This window comes from Pipistrellus hanaki (assembly GCF_964339955.1).
Source record: "Pipistrellus hanaki genome assembly, chromosome: 15".
In the NCBI taxonomy this organism is placed as follows: Eukaryota; Metazoa; Chordata; class Mammalia; order Chiroptera; family Vespertilionidae; genus Pipistrellus; species Pipistrellus hanaki.
Window position 1 is genome coordinate 12,152,406 of NC_140517.1, and position 17,088 is coordinate 12,169,493.

General features: G+C 52.8%; 2 protein-coding genes across 3 annotated transcripts in view; one reads left to right on the top strand and one right to left on the bottom strand.

Moving 5' to 3' along the window:
- Positions 1–17,088, bottom strand: part of TMED6 (transmembrane p24 trafficking protein 6) — a 328,748-nt gene that overhangs the window by 154,073 nt on the left and 157,587 nt on the right. The gene's annotated exons all lie outside the window — the stretch shown is intronic.
- Positions 1–17,088, top strand: part of HAS3 (hyaluronan synthase 3) — a 55,224-nt gene that overhangs the window by 35,521 nt on the left and 2,615 nt on the right. The window contains exons 2-3 of one of the 2 annotated variants that reach the window (XM_084861069.1): positions 9,421–9,487; positions 13,317–13,952. In XM_084861069.1, coding sequence (XP_084717195.1) covers positions 13,317–13,952 — 636 coding nt within the window. In that variant the 5' untranslated portion in view covers positions 9,421–9,487. Of the gene's footprint in view, positions 1–9,420; positions 9,488–9,883; positions 9,987–13,316; positions 13,953–17,088 lie in introns of those variants that run through there. The other variant, XM_084861070.1, reaches the window with a different exon arrangement.

The window sequence follows — 17,088 nt, forward strand, 5'->3', positions numbered from 1 at the left end:
AGAGAGAGAGAGAGAGTTAGAAACATTGGTGAGAGAGAGTCATCGATCAGCTGCCTCTTGCACACCCCCTACTGGGGATATGCCCGCAACCAAGGTACATGCCCTTGACCGAAATCGAACCCGGGTCCCTTTAGTCCCCAAGCCGACACTCTATCCATTGAGCCAAACCGGTTTCGGCAGCCATGAGCATTTTAAATGTTAGCATCAAAGTGTTCACCAGAAAGTTGGTGCTGATCTACACTTCCCCCATCCTGATACCACTTTAATACCCACAAAATGCACATTCTGACTTCACACAAAATGTTAACACATTTATTTTCTAAACAACTCAGGACTAGGAAATCTTCAGGGGCTGGAGTTTTCTGTGCACCAAAACCGCCAATCGGGACACAGTGACGTGCTTTGCAAGTACACTCACCAGCAGCAATATCCCAGCTACAAGCATTAATTAGGGGCTTACAAGGGTCACCCTGGAGAGAAATCCTGAGCCCTGGCAGGCCTGCTAAAAAGAGTCTTTTTTCCAGACTCTCAGCTCTGAGGCTGTCCTGAGTGTTAGGATATGCCATTCATGGGTATTGCATGACCTCAGGAGAATGACCACAGTTCCCAGGCCAGACTTAGGACATAGGGTCTGATGTCCCCTCAAAGTATCTGCTTATCCTGTAAAACCTAGGATGAATGATTACAGTAGCTCTGCATTGCTGTACGTAGTCAGTTAACATTATGGTAAACTTATTCTGCTCTTCTGTTCACTTGAAATATATTAATCCGCCGAGTCCACATACTTGGCTTGTGGGATATTATTATCCCATTTTACAGATGGGAAAACTGAGGTACACAAGAGGGTAATTACTTGCCCCAGGTTACATAGCTAGTGAGAAGTAGCCAAACCAGTATTTGGGCCCAGGCAGTCTGGCTCCTGGTGCTGGGCTTTTAGCCACTGTGCTTTGCTGCTACCAAACAGATACTATTTTCCAAATTGTACAAAATTCTTCACATAAGTGGTTCCCCTCTGCTTGTTTAAATGGACCACGTATGTCGAGTTAAACTTCAGCCCTGATTCCCTCCTGATAGTGTCCCTGATACTAAAATCCAACCTCAGATCCAGAGCCTTGTACTTGTGTTTGACCTTGTAGTTTGCCCAGCAGCTATAGATGAGATTTGCTGTAGTTCTCCAGCCTACCTGGTCCTTTGACAGCTTTCATAAATTGCTTATTGAAAGGCTTGTTCTTCTTTCTGGGGGTGGTGAGGGGAGTTACTAAGACTGCCTTCCTGGGAGCAGAGGGACAGAGAGCCATGTGCATCATAGAAAAGGTAGCAAGTTGTTCCATGAACTCCAGTCAGAGCCAGAAATGCCCCCTTTGGTTTTTGTTTGTTTTTGCTTTATTTTATCCTTTCATTTCTACTGATGGTAATAATGGAACATTTAAACTTATTTCTTTATATAGATATAGACATAGATATAGAGATATAGATATAGATATAGATATATAATTGATTTTTTTACAGAGAGGAAGGGAGAGGGATAGAGTTAGAAACATTGATGAGAGAGAAACATCAATCAGATGCTTCCTGCACAACCCCTACTGGGGATGTGCCCACACCAATGTACATGCCCTTGACCAGAATCGAACCTGGAACCTCTCAGTCCGCAGGCCGACGCGCTATCCATTGAGCCAAACCGGTTAGGGCTAAACTGTTATTTCTTGCATAAATGTTTCTTGGACATACATATTAATAGCTCTGTTCCATACCATTCTTTGAGAGAGAGAAAAATGAAACTGAATGAATGGCTCTCGTTTGCAGAAGGGGGAAAAGGTCCAGAGAAGCCAGTTAATGTGAATGCATTTAGGCAGAGAAAGTTCTTTTACTTACTAGTTCTTAATGTTAACCAGTTAGTCAGCACCTAACTCCGTCATGAAGAAGCAGAACGGCTGGGGGGAGAGTTGTTGATAGAAGTGGGTGGTCTGCAGGGCACCCCGGAGCTGCAGGAGCACCCTGTGCACTGGGGACCTGGGAAAAGTGACTGGCCTTTCCGTGGTTTATTAGATGACGTAAGATTTAATCCTCACTGTCTGCCTTAGGAACCGAAGCCCGCTCAGAGCAGTGCCTGGGGGCGGCTTCTCTGATGCTCAGCCCTAGACCTCACCAGCACAGGCAGCCTGGCGTGGGCAGAACAAAGCCCCTGCTCCGCACTTCCAGTCTCTCGGACCTGGACCAGCCCTCCCCCACCTGCACCGCCCCTCCCCACTCCCCGTGGACAGCCTTTATTAGACCACACACCATCTTCAAAACTTCAAAACCTATGGAGACCATATTAATCCTAGGGAAGAGCCACCCTGAAATTAGACTGTCTTTACTAAAAGAGTGGTGGTGCTGATGCTTCAAAGAGCTACGAGACACCCCCCACACTTCCCAGAGAAATTGAGTGGTGTAGTTCAGAGTGCAGAGATCGAGGCTCCAACATATGGGTATTTTCTGAGGCCAGGGCAGCTCAGGCCCACTGTCCTAACTCATCCTTTGAGTAGGGAAAGCCCCAAAGTACTGTCATTTAGAAAACAAAAGCTGTTCTGTCATTTAGAAAACAAAAGCTAATCCGAAGTCGTTTGTGTCAACTTTGTCCTCCCACTGACAAGGCTGACTGGTTTCCACCCCAACACCCCCATCACACACACACACACACACACACACACACCCCGCCCAAACCTGCCCCCCGCCCCCCTCCGTTCTCCTAGAAATAGCAGGTAGCACCTTTGCCAACAAAAAGATTGTATCCAGCCGAGACCGGTTTGGCTCAGTTGTAGAGCGTCGTTCTGCAGACTGAAGGGTCCCAGGTTCGATTCTGGTCAAGGCCATGTACATTGGTTGCGGGCACATCCCTGGTAGGGGGTGTGCGGGAGGCAGCTGGTCAATGTTTCTCTCTCATTGACGTTTCTAACTATCTCTCTCCCTCTCTGTAAAAAATCAATAAAATATATTAAAAAAAAAAAAAAAAAAAAAAAAGATTGTATCCAATTCCTAGTGGATTGGGGAGCTCTGGGGACTGACCCGGCCCATCTAGTTTGTTCTCTGTGTTTCTCCCAGGCTCTTCCTTCTAATTCCAGTTCCATCAGCATCCTTTCTCTTTTTATTTTTTTCCCCATCTGGCTTGATAGCTCATCAGTTCATTGTTAACTTTTTAAGGCCAGAATGTTCAAACAGGTGTGGCAGGCAAGGTGCTCTAGGAAGACGGGTAGACACATATTCTGGAGCTCACCTCTGTGCTGGGCTGGCTCTCTGCCGTCCACTTAGAGCCAGAAATGTATTTGCAAATCTCAGCCGAGGAGAGTTCTCAGGATGTGCTCTCCACGCTGATACATAATAGAATCGCCTACGGAATTTCAAAAGAAAGCAACTCAAGCCTGGGGCTCACCCTCAGTGATTCTATCTAAATTGATTCTGGACAGGGTCCAGGTATTCGTGGGTTTCGTTTTGTTTTTATTGATTTCAGAGAAAGGAAAGGAAGAGCGAGAGAGATGGAAACATCAGTGAGAGAGAAGCATCAATTGGCTGCCTCCTGCACGCCCCCTACTGGGAATTGAGCTGGAAACCTGGCATGTGCCCTGACTAGGAATGGAACCATGACCTCCTGGTTCATAGATTGATGCTCAACCACTGAGCTACACCAGCCAGGCAGCATTAGTGTCTTGTTTTTTTTAAACTACCAAGGTTTTAAAAATTTAAGATGCCACAGCCAAATATGAAAACAACTGTATTAGCTTATCTGGGGAGAAAAGAAGGTGTGTGTGTGTGTGTGTGTGTGTGTGTGTGTGTGTGTGTTGTGTTGGTGGAGAGGTTGTCCTAGGGGAAAAAAATCTGATAATAGGACATATTTTTGGGGGTCCCTCCCATGAAGGAGCCCATGGGAACTGCTCCTACCCTTGGCTCTTCTATAATCACTTTTATGGAGGCTCTGGCTCTGGACCTCCTCTGTGACAGTGACTAACGATGTCTTTAATCAAGAAAGAGGACATAAAGCAGAAGTGCCAGCCCATTTAAGAACTGTGGTTGATGTTACTGTAACAAGAGCCAAATGAATTTGGAACGAAGTTACCTTAAGTGATTTGTTCCACTCCTGCTGATCTGGCGACTGGAATTGTGACTCCATACACTGGGCTTGTGTTCCGTTAAGGTCTGGGAAAGTGTGCACTTGAGTAATGAGCAAGCATGTGGGTGTCCATTCGCGGACAGTGAGTTACGTGCCCGTGCAGAGTGGACATGCACACAGTGGGTAGGTTTCCAACACCCCAAGGAAAGAACCTCTCCCAGGAGCTCCCTCGGGCAGCAGTGCAACGCTGTTGACATCATCATTCTTCAAATGCTTTTTTCAAGAAAAGCATCCTTTCAGGGTACTCGTAGAGCACATAATTATGCATGCCTCCCTCCCTTACCCAGATCATCCTGGGGGCTGGCACCAGCTGGGCTGTGCCAGGCAGGCCCTGTGCCCCAGTCAGGGCTGTGTTCCCAGGAGGAAGGGGTCTTTTTCTGACTCACTCAAAGGGTGCTGAATGAGCTAGCAGAGTCCTCTATACTTCCCCCTTCCCTTCAAATTCTCTCAAAGGAACAGTGGGAAGGATTTAAATAAAAGCAAAGTACTCAAAGTTTTGGCTACCACTAATCCTCCATCCTGGCCTTCTCAACTTGACTGCTTTCTTTGTAGACATGGCTGTCAAACCCTTCTCACATGAATGCTTCTATCATATAGGCCAGAGGTGGGGAACCTTTCCCCGCCCCCCCCACAAGAGTCATTTATTTATACCATCCTTTGAGGGCCATACAAACTTATCTTAAAACCAGCCTGCTATGTTTGGTCAAACATTTAATTAACTCGCCCCTAATGCCTGGCAGGGCCAGACCGAATGATTTTGCAGGACTTAATGCGGCCTGTGGGTTATACCTTCCCCAACCCCTGATATAGGCTGGACCTCACCCATCCCCAGCCTAGAAGGAGATTCTGTGAACTCAACAATTCACTTCAAAATACCTTTTTATTATAAACTTATAATACCTATTAATAGAAAATTTGGAGAACACAGAGGGAATAAAAAAACAAAACTCCTTTGTTCTACCACCCAAACAAACCTGATCCTAATTTCTGGGTGAGCTTCCCTCCTGCCTTCTTATGCATAACATTTACAAGAAAACAAAGTAAACCTAATTGCTCATACATAACAATTTTGTATCTTGCCTCATTTATACATTATAAGCATTTTGCTTATTTCTACATTTTCTTTATGAACACGGTTTTTATTAGCTGCACACAGCATTCCACGAAGAAGGTAGATTATGGTTGAAAATTGCCTGGATTTTTTTTTTCTTTTTTCTTCTGCGTTCACCTACGGGAGGGAGAGAAAGGAAAGATGGCCAGGAAGAGCTTTTTTCTGTTCAAGATTCCAAGAAAAGCATCTCCAGGTCTGGTCTGATGTTCAGCCCTCATTCTGGTGTGCCCCCCGAACTCTGACCTGCCCTCCGAACTCTGACCTGCCAGCCAGCACAGGAACCTGGCGCTTGGAGGACCTGACTGTTCTGCTGCCGCACAGAGACTTCTTAATTTGAGATGAAAACGCTTCTTCCATCCAAGAAGAGAGAGCGGGAAGAGAGACTGGAATTAAAATCTCACCTTTGTAACTGCAGTCCTTACACCTGCTTCTTTACACATAGCACCCAGAACTGGGGCTGATGACAGAGTACTTGTGAGCAATGTTATAAAAGGGTAACTTTGTTGGGTAGAAGCTGCCTTACTGTATCCCAGGCACACGCTTCCCACTTTGAATCACGCGTTAACTAGCATTGTAGATTAAGCTGCCTTGAAGAGAGAGCCCTGTTTAGCCATCTGGGGGACATCCCCTGCTCCTCTCCAGAGGCCAGTTTAAGTTCACCTCCATGAGCTTCGAGGGGTTTTGACTGTCGTCAGCCCAGGAGAAGCTGATGGGATGGATGGATTGGGGGAGACCTGGCAGCCGGCTGCCACCCTCCATTCCGCTTGGCTTGGCTGGAAGCTGTGAGCTGGGTGCCATAGGGGAGCACTGAGGCCTGAGGTCGGAGGGTGAGGAGGAGGCAGCCTGTGGAACTGGAATAGCCCTCCTGCCCTCTCTCACCCGGCCACTCCCCAGGAGACCAGCAGAGCAGCGCCAGGCTGCTGGCAGGGTTTGTCCCACGGCCTCAGGCAATGGTGATGACGAGAGAGATTGAATGGCGGGCTCCTGTTGGTGCGAGGTGTTTGAGCATTTCATGGGTTTGGATTTGAAATTCAGTGGAAAGGTGAAATCTTTGGGAAACTGGGTGGCAGCCAGGCTGCCAGGTCTCCCCCAATCCATCCATCCCATCCCAAACCTTTGAGAATGGTCCTTTCAACCTTCCAAACTACAGGAATTATACCTCCACCTCTACCCTCGCTTGTGCCCCAACTCCTCTTCCCTGAAGGCAGCACCAACAGCCCTCACTACAGTTCCCTCTCAAGCCTGTGCTGTGGTGTCCCTGCCTCCTAACAGGCTTCCTACACCCCATTCCTGGTCCTTATCACAAAATACCACTGGCTCAGTCATCCCCAAACAGTACTTTCAATCCATTAACCACCTTGCTCAGATATCTTCAATAGTTCTCCATCATCTACCCAACAAAACCCACACTCCTCATTTGGTCCTTCATGGCCTTCCAGAATCTGTCCCTCGCATCTTCCTCAGCAGCTGGACTTTATCTCGGGCACTTCCTATGCAGCAGACACTGTTCAAGTTCTCTCATAGAAATGCCTTGTTCCATCCGGGACTTTCTTTACCGTCTTTCCAACACACCTCGCCCACTGCTCTCCCTGCTCCTGGTCCGTGTTATCATCCCAGCCAGACTGTTCTCACCTTTCTGCACCGTCAGCTCAAGTTCTCCGTGCAACTCGGTCTCATCCACTCCAGCTTACAGAGATATCTTTCCCAAAATGATCAAACTCTCTAGTTAGATTCTCTCATAAACTGCCTTGTACGGTGACTTACTTTCTCAAAAATGAATTTGTCTTCGACGTGGACAACCGTCTAGATGGCAGGGACCAGCCTGAAACTTCCCAGTGGCCAAGTGGCCATTATCTGCTCAGAGCAGCTCAGAGTTTGTTAAACGAAGGTTGAAATGAAGTACAAATAAAGTCTACAACTGAGCAAAATAGGAGGCTTATCCTCTGGAACCCGAGGAAAAGCCAATTCACAACATCTGAATTGATGTTTTTAAGCGACTGGGTATGGAATTAGTCCTATTTCTAAATCCTCGGTGGTAAGCAGAGATAAAGCTGAGCTTTATTGGATCGGCCCTTAAAGATTCCCCTGCCCAACCACTCCTGGGGAGATGAATGCAAACAGGGCACCGAGAACTCCATGCTAATTACAGGCAGACCTTCCCTGGCATAGACTGGCCACACAGTAAAGCTGCCCGATAACACCAGATCCCTGGCCCTGCAGATTAGAAGAGAGAGAGAGAGAGAGAGAGAGAGAGAGAGAGAGAGAGAATATGTTCGCCCTTGGAAAGCCAATAGGTATGGGTAGAGTGTTTTCTTATGATGTTGCAATTGGACCCACTGTTCATTTAGGATGTTTGAATTGTGCGGACCCAGCCCACCACCTATAAATTGTCTGGAGCCAATCGAGCAGAATGGGACAACCTAGGAGCCTTGGAAATCAACACGAGATGACCCTGGAGCAGCCCCAGGCCACTTGCCATCCTTATGCTTTAAACACGTCACTGACAAGCAGCCGGTTGGTTGGCTGGCTATGACTCAGACACGTGTTTTTTGTTTTTGTTTTTTTGGCTGGTCTGTGGAATGTATTTTTTCAACATTTGAATTAGCTTCTAACATTTAAAAATTAGGAGATTTCGCACAGAAATCTGGATTTCTGGCTTCTCTTGATAACAGAATACCTGCCCTCCCTCCGAGACACTCCATTTTGTCCCTGCCTAGTCTCTGCTTGTTTTCCCCCCTAAAGATTGAGGGTTTGGGTGGGAGGCAGAATCAGATAATCTCTGGCAACTCCAGGCTCTGTGACACCCCGGGATGTAGAGGAGGCGGCCCAGGGCTCTGTGACACCGGGATGCAGTGTGCACAAGGCATTCATCATGAGCGGGGGCCTCTGAGATTCCTGTCACCTCCTGGAGGGATGGGCACGTGGAATCCACAGCGTGGCCAGTGGATGCCGTTTACTGAGCCCTTAACCTCTGTTCAATCCTTATAACAACCCCGAGAAGCAGAAACTGGATCCCATTTCTAGGATGAAATACTGAGATCAGTGCCTTCCTGCCTGGCTCCAGAGCTCTCCTTTTACTTAACCAAGGGCTTCTCTCTCCCTATGCATGATTAGTTTTATATATATACATATATATATAAAATTTCAGAGAGGAAGGTAGAGGGAGAGAGAGAAACATCAATCATTAGAGAGAATCACTGATCAGCTGCCTCCTTCATGCCCCACCACCCACGCATGTGCCCTAACCAGGAATTCAACCAGGACCTCCTGGTTCATGAATCAACATTCAACCACTGAGCCACACTGGCCGGGTTGATTCGCTTTTATTAGGGCCAATCTTAAGTTTAAAACACTCTGCCATTGTGTATTCAGTACTAGTTTTTAAAAGCACATCATAAAGGATATGTAAGTGATGTATCACATGAGTGATGGTTTTTTTTCAAGCAAAAGCATAGAGTGATTTGATATCTATAATGCAAGCTGGGAGTGGGTGGGGTAGGTGTGCCAGGGGCCTTTGCTTGCCTGGGCAATGAGGAGTCAGCTCTGTGGCCCAGAGTGAGTGCCCTTGGGCAGGCGAATACGCCCCTGGGCCCTTAGCACTTCTGACGGGAGCAGCTTGGAGACGGCAGCTCAGGTTCCTGTAAGTCTGTGGCGGTTTGGAAAGAAATGGAAACTTACCTCAGGTGTGCTTGAAGGACACATACCTTTACTTTCTCCTAGTCTTTTATTGTAATTCCTCCAGTTGTTCGGAGATTGAAACTCAGTGTGTTCAGCTGGTTCTAAGCTTCCTCAGCTAACAATTCCCTACCTCTCCCCAGCCCCACCCCACCTCACCCAAGTCCAGCACCAGTTTTTAGGGGCCTGGAAGCCCCTCTCCCCACGCCCACCCCTGAGATAAGGTCAGTTGGGAATTTAAAAGGCCGTGGGTGTCGGGAATAACTGGGGAGGAGGAGGAATGGGTTTTGGCTTTAAGACTCTGAAACTTGGAGGTTTTTACAGGGCTAGTTGCATCTTTTGCGAACAACCTGAAAGTCATTAGCGCCCCACTGCGGAATTCAGAGCTAAATTGGTCACAATGGTTAACACCTTCTTGGACCATTTGACAATCATTCGCCTCTGCGCCTTTTATTTATTCATTTTTATTTGTCTATTTTGCCGGCAGGGAGGTCCCGCTGCCTTGGCTTTGGGGAGCACCAGAAGTCGGGGGGACGTTTCCACCGGCTGCCAGGGTGAGTCCACCTCCAGGCTTACAAACCGCGTTTTCTGCAAGTTACCTCTCAGCTTCTTCTGGGTTGAGCGCAATGACCGCTTCCCCTGGGCAGCTCGCTGTAGCCCAGACGAGCGCGGGGAAGCTGGGCCTTTGGGTGGGTTTGTGTGGGGGGGGAAGACCCCGCTTTTCGAAGGCGCAGAGGCTGCGAGTCTCTGCAAAGCGGAGGCGCGGCGTCCACGCGGGACCCGGCGTCCCGCCCCGCGCCGGCCGCGTGGAGCTGCCTCCGCCGGAGCCGGGCCGGGGTGCTCCTGGCGGCCCTCGGGGGGCCCTCCCACTCTTCCCAACTTTCCGGCCGGGCCCGGGGGCGGGCGCCTCTCCCGCGGGGACGCGCTCGGTACTTAAGGCGCCTCGGCGGGGCCGCTCGCCAGTCGGAGCGCGCGGCGCGGCGGCGAGGAGGGAGGCGGGGCATGGGGCTGCCGCGGGCCTGAGAGCACGGAGCGCGGGCGGCCGGCGGCACGGTGAGCGGGCCCGGGCTCCCGGCGGAGGGTTAGGGCGCGCCCCGCTCCCCCGGGCCCCGCGGGCGCCCCCCGTCCCCCCGGCTCCCCCGGATGCGCGTGCGGGCGCCGCGTCCCGAGCCGGGAGGCGGGCTGAGCGCTGCGGCATCTCCCGGCTTCCCGGCGGCGGTCCCGCAGCCCCCTCCCCGCCGACCCCTCCTCCCTTTCTTCCTTCCTCCATCCTCTCCTCCTCCTCCGGGCTCTCCTCCCTGCCTCCGCGGCTCCGGGGTGGTGGACGGATTAGGGGGCGGACGGCGGTGCGGGGCACGAGGCTGGCGGGAGCCTCTCCCTCCCCCACCCCCTTCCCACCCGCGGGCTCGCACCTGTCCCGGCCCCGAGCCGCCCGGCGCCCGGGCTCCTGCGGCTCCGCTGGGCCCCGGCCTGGGCTCCCTTCTCCGGCGGCTCCGAGGGGCCGGGGACCGAGCCCCCGCCCCGCGCACAAGTTTCCGTCCCGCCGCGTGCGGCCCCGCCGCGGGCACACCTGTCAGCCGGAGAGGCTGCGGCCCGGGCAGCCCCGCAAAGTTTCGGGGTCAGGTGGGCGGGGAGCGCCCTTGGTTGAGGTTTGCTCCTTCTATCGGCCGGGGGTGGGGGTCGGTCGGTCTTGGGGATCGTCCCCGAACCCCCGTGTCCTTGAAGCCGAATGCGCCAAGGGGGGAGGGGGAACGTGCAGGGACAAGAGGCGGCCTGGGCTCCCCTCCGCTGGGTTTGGGGGGACACGGCCTCCCCCCTCCCCCCATCTGGGCTGGGGCACCTCAGCCGGAGCCCGCACACCGGCGTGCGATTGTCCGTGAAGTTGCCGCCCGCAGGATCCCGGTCCTCCAAGGGGTGGGAGGCGCCGGGGTGGTGCCTCCGATGCCTGCGCCGGGCGCGGGGGTCCCGCCCGGGGAAGGGGATGCCGCCTTTGTCTGCAGCCACACTTTGCCACGGCGGCCGGGGCCGGGGCGATCGATGAATGGGACCTGGGGTTTTTCCCTTGGGGGTCCTGGGAAGCCGGCACGTGGGTGTGGCCGGCGCCGCCTTCCCCAGAAGGAGAGGCGGGAAGCCGCTGAGCGGAGCCTTCCCCGCGGCGTTACCCTGGTGGCACCGCCTGCAGCTCCGCACCGAGGCGGCGCGCCAGCAGCCCAGACCGAGCGGCAGGTGCGGGGCGGGTGGCCTCCGAGCCCTCTCTCTGCCTCTCCCCAGATCATAGGTGGGCAGCAGTGCCCGCAGCGCCCCCTCGGCATGTCACCTCCTGGGCCGTGGGTGGCAGGGTCCGGGGCTCTGGGCCCTGGGCCGCAGGAGCATGCCCGGAGGGGGTGGGGTGGACCTGGGAGCCTGCAGAGGAAGCACGCGGCAGGCAGGCAGGCTCCTGGGGTGGCGGGGCAGAGCGCCCGGCCGCCGCCGCGCTTCCCGGAGAGGCGGCCAGGCTGCCAACAGCACTTTCCGGGCTGCAGCTGCCGGATGGTGGTGCTGGCGCCTGCAGCGCGGGCCGGTTTAGGTAGCGACCGGGTGTTCCCGTGGCAAGAAGGCGTATTGGCGTTGGGGTGGGGCTCGGGGACGGCTTCAGTTAACACCTAGAGTTGGAGCAAGCTTGGGAGTGAGGCCTCATTGTCTGCAGAGGGTGGGTGGGGCGGGAAGAGGGATTCCTCAGATCAGGCAGCCCCCCGCCCTGCCCCTACAGCCAGCCTTCCCGCTCAGGTAGCCTCTCATAGCTGGAAGTGCTTCCATTTTTCAGGAAATGATTTACCTATGGAGCAAGAAACCATTGGAACCCCAATAGGTGGGGGAGATACCAAGTTAGAGAACTTGGCAAGGTCAGGCAGCCAGGGGGTGGTAGAGCCCTGCTGTCTTTCCAGTCCTGGGCGCTTTTCCTCAGGACACCGCCGTTCCCCACAGTGCAGAGGCGGGGGCCCTCATTGCTGCACACGAGCAGCGTCTGCAGGAGCGGCGTCTGCAGGAGCGGCCGGCGGGCCGAGCACAAAGGCTCTGCGGGCACTAGGACCGGGCTGATGGGCCTCCGGGCAGCCACCCTCCCAGGGCTGCAGTGCGGCTGCGGTTCCCTTCGGGAGAGCTGTCCACACCCCAGGCCTCCTTTCCCTCCCTTTCCCAGTTGCTTTCCCTTTCTTTCCTGGCTCTCTTGTAAAAGAGGGAAAGATGAGGAAGGAGAGAACACAGGGAAACTTTCTCTTACTGATTGTGCTGTTTGGAGAAGGGAAAGCGGTTTCCTTCCTCCCCCCCCCCCACACATCTCTGTTTCCTGCTGTTTCTTCTCTCTTCCTCTCTTTCCCCCCTTTATTTCTTTCTTTCTTTTTTTTTTTAAATCCTTCCCTGAGGATATGTTTCTATTGATCTAGAAAGAGAGGAAGGGAGAGAAACATCGATCTGCTGCCCTCCTCCCCCATATGCGCCCCCACTAGTGATCGAACCTGCAACTAGGCATGCACTCTGACGGGGCATGGAGCCCACACCTTCTGGTAGACTGGACACTGCGCCAACCATTGAGCACCTGGCAGGGCCCTTCTTCCCGGCCTCACTGGTGGCTGTGCTTTCCTGGAGCCCCCCCCCAGAGTGCAGTCCCTGAGGTTACGGTGCAGGTAGGAGCTGGGGCCACCAGCTGCCTCCTGGTTCATCCTCCTCCCTATTCCCTATTCCCTCCTCCCCCCACGTGCTTGGAAGTGCCTCAGGCTCACCCCTGCTGAGGCTTGCCTTCCAGAGTTTTGGGTCAGGCAGGTCCAATTCTGTCATCCTCCAGCTAGGTAGCTCTCTTCAGCTTTGGTTTGTCTGACAATAAACAGTAATAATGCCACTTTAAGTGCTTTCCCTATGTAACTCATCTAAACCTCAAAGAAGCCGAAACCGGTTTTGCTCAGTGGATAGAGCGTCAGCCTGCCGACTGAAAGGTCCTGGGTTCGATTCTGGTCAAGGGCACGTACCTTGGTTGCGGCCGTGTCCCCAGTGAGGGGTGTGCAGGAGGCAGCTGGTCAATGTTTCTAACTCTCTATCCCTCTCAATTCCTCCCTGTGCAAAATCAATAAAATATATATTAAAAGAAATAAATCTCAAAGAGGCTACGAGGTTAGTGCTACAACCCACATCTTACAGGGGAATTAACTGAGGGACAAAAGATAGTCACAGATAGGGCCAGGGCTGGGATTTGACCCCTAGTGGTCGCTGTCATGCTCAGCGGAAATGGATTTTGTTACTGGGTCATCTACCCTGTTCTGGGCCAGGCCCAGAGAGAATGCCTCCATTCCCTCTGAGCCTGGGGACGCTGCCTCCCGCCTGACCCCCACCTCTCCCGCCTCCCCCCGCCAGATGCCGGTGCAGCTGACCACAGCCCTGCGAGTGGTGGGCACCAGCCTGTTCGCCCTGGCAGTGCTCGGCGGCATCCTGGCCGCGTACGTGACGGGCTACCAGTTCATCCACACGGAGAAGCACTACCTGTCCTTCGGCCTGTACGGCGCCATCCTGGGCCTGCACCTGCTCACGCAGAGCCTGTTCGCCTTCCTGGAGCACCGGCACATGCGGCGGGCGGCCCGGCCCCTGAAGCCGCCCGCGCCCCCGCGGCGCTCCGTGGCGCTCTGCATCGCCGCCTACCAGGAGGACCCCGACTACCTGCGCAAGTGCCTGCGCTCCGCCCAGCGCATCGCCTTCCCCAGCCTCAAGGTGGTCATGGTGGTGGACGGCAACCGGCAGGAGGACGCCTACATGCTGGACATCTTCCACGAGGTGCTGGGCGGCACCGAGCAGGCCGGCTTCTTCGTGTGGCGCAGCAACTTCCACGAGGCGGGCGAGGGCGAGACGGAGGCCAGCCTGCAGGCGGGCATGGACCGCGTGCGGGACGTGGTGCGGGCCAGCACCTACTCCTGCATCATGCAGAAGTGGGGAGGCAAGCGGGAGGTCATGTACACGGCGTTCAAGGCCCTCGGCGACTCGGTGGACTACATCCAGGTAAGCGTGCCTCCCGGCCGCGTGTGGACGTGTCCAGCCAGCCGGGCACCCCTCCTCCAGAGTGGATGCCTTGTGTGGTGCACATCCTCTTCTGCGCTTGATAAGACAATAGGCGTGATGGTTCTGAACAGCAGGCCTGGGGGCAGAGAGACCTGGATGGAATCCCGGTTCTGCTGTTACTTAACTTTGTGAACTGTGTTCCGATAATAGAAATAGGAAACAGATATATACCCAGTTTCCCCGAAAATAAGACAGTGTCTTATATTAATTTTTCCTCCCAAAGTTGCGCTAGGTCTTATTTTCAGGGGATGTCTTATCTTTCCACGCGCTAGGTCTTATTTTCGGGGAAACACGGTAGCATTTACTTTTTACCAGGCACTAGTGTAGGCTTTTCATACATATTAACTCTTTTAATCTTCAAAATGCTCCCAGGGGATAAGTACTATTATTACCTTCTCTCATAGAAGGCGAACCTGAAGCACAGAGAGGCCAAGTAACTTGCCTCATGTCATTAGTAGTTGGCATCTACTAATTTTTATGATTATGATGATGATTATTTTACAGAGAGGAAGGGAAAGGGATGGAGAGTTAGAAACATCAATGAGAGAAACGTTGATCAGCTGCCTCCTGCACACCCCCTACTGAGGAGGTGCCCTCAGCCAAGGTACATGTCCTTGACTGGAATTGAACTTGGGACCTTCAGTCTGCAGGCCGATGCTCTATCCACTGAGCCAAACCAGTTAGGGCTCACATCTGCTCTTATTCATTGTGCAATAATGCCTCATCACTGGCAACAAGGGGATGAGCCCTTCATAAAGAAGTATGGTGAAGATCCTGCCCAGTATGGCTCAGTGATGGAGTGTTGATCCATAACCAAGAGATTACTGGTTCGATTCCTGGTTGGGACAAGTGCCCAGGTTTCAGGCTTGATTCCCAGGAGGCAGCAGGCAGGAAGCAGCCGATCGATGTTCTGCCTTCATAGCCATGTTTCTCTCTTTCTCCCTCTCCCTGAAATCAAATTTTTAAAAAAAGTGTGGTGGCCCTAGCTGGTTTGGCTCAATGAATAGAGCATCGGCCTGCAAACTGAGGGGTCCCAGGTTCGATTCCGGCCAAGGGCACATGTGGGCTCGATCCCTAGTTGGAGGTGTATAGGAGGCAGTTGATCAATGATTGTGTCTCATCACTGATGTTTCAATTTCTTTCTCCCTCTCCCTTCCTTTCTGAAACCAATACAAATATATTTTTAAAAAATAACATAATCTTAAAAAAAAAAAAAGTGGTGAAGAGCAAAAGACATCATGCTTGAAAACACTCAAATATTATTTTAGTTTTGGACCAAAAAGTCCTACCTTCTCAGTGTCAAATTTGTGTCTGTGTAAGGTAGAGGGACACAAGTGCAAACCCAGCAGAACCCTGAACAGACCCTACCTAGCTTCCAGTCAAAGGGGTCGCTGACACCAGCCTGAAAATTTTATTAGATGGACAAGGTTGAATGGCTCCAGTTTTCAAATAACAAAACCTAGAGGGACCTGATTAGAGCTTCACACATTTCAGTAACAAGTCAAAACATACCCAGGACCCCACATTTCTGGTCCCACATTCATGCTGTCCATTCCCGTTTCTTCCCTTCTCTGATCCTGCCAGAAGGCTCTGTCCATCCAACTGAATGTGTAGTGGCTGTTGTGGTGGCCCACCTGTGTACTAACTCAGTATTAGTACTGAATTAAGTACTCTAATATTTAAATTTTCTATACTGTTCCACCTAAATTTAGCTTTCCATAGATTTTTGTTGTTGTTATATTATTGCCTGAGAGTTGGTACGTTTATCTTTTTCGGTGTTCCTAGGCCCAAGGACCCCCTCCTCAGCCTTGTAGAGGGGGATGGGAGGCAGTCTTAACTCTGCCCTTCATCTAGGGTCAAAGGGCCTCTGAAACCTCCCTGGGGGCTCAGAAGGGTCAGCAAAAACCCTTAGCCTTGGCTCGTGCGCAAGCGACATTGACTCTGTCATTTACTCCCTTGAAGCACAGGATCCCTCCTCCCCCCAAACCTGCTGTTACCCATCTTCCTTTCCTGAGAATTTCCTGTGTGTCCTGGTGGAGAACCTGAGCCAGACCTTCCCGGTAGGGCCCTGGGACCACTCCTTGGGCGGCCTGGGCAGCCTGTCCTCCATCAGCCTTGCCGAGGGCATGTCTTTCCCGCTGTGGGAGGTAACCCTGCCCCAGGCGGTGGTGAAGCACAAGAGCTCTGCCCTCTCTGGCCCCGCTCAGCTAGAAGGCCTTCCTGAGGTGAAGGCAGCTGAGCAGCATGGAGAATGTGGGAGGGTCAGGGCAGGAAGTGGCCATGAGCACTGGGAGGCTTGGTCTGCAAGCTGAGGCGGCTCTGGGAGTTTGGCCGAGGCTCCGTGGGACCTTCCCAGCCTGGCCCACATTCCCAGCCTGGCCCACCTTCCCAGCCTGGCCCAGAATGTAAGACTGTGACCAGAGGGAGGGAGGAGGGAGCAGGTATGATGCTCCGCCTGGTTCCCCCTCAGCCTTCTGCTGCTTGTGGCCACCGTGTCTTCCAACATGGAGAGGGAACGTTGGATAGGTTGGAGCTTGGGGGGGCCTCCCCCTTCCTCAGGCTAATGGCTTTCACTCGGGACCTTCATTTAAAGCATTTGGGGCTTTTGCAGAACAGGGTTTGGGTTCATCTATGGATACTGTTCTTTGCTCCTTCAGAGGTCAGAAAACCAAGTCCCCTGCCCCATACTTATCTGGGCTCTTTGTGCCATCTCAGTAATTTTATAGAAAAAACACAAGGAGTCAGCCACCAGGGTAAGTGTTCTTAGCCCAGATTCAACTAATGGGGATACCTGTCAGAATCAGACTATGAGCCTCCCCACGAAAGGAAGGCAGGGGGGCAGGATTTGAAGGCAGCTGCTACCAGAATCTCCACGCCCGTCCAGAGTATATTCCAGGTGAGAGCAGCCTTTGGCCATCCTGTGCCCCAATCTGAGGCCAAGGGAGTTCTGAAGGCTTGGCAGCCATGTTGGGGCAGGAGAGGAGGTGTGATTGGTAGATACATCCTCCACTTGGGCTGTGGATCATCCAGAGGCCAGAAGCTGAAACAGGGAAGACCTTGTTGTTAAAATTCTTAT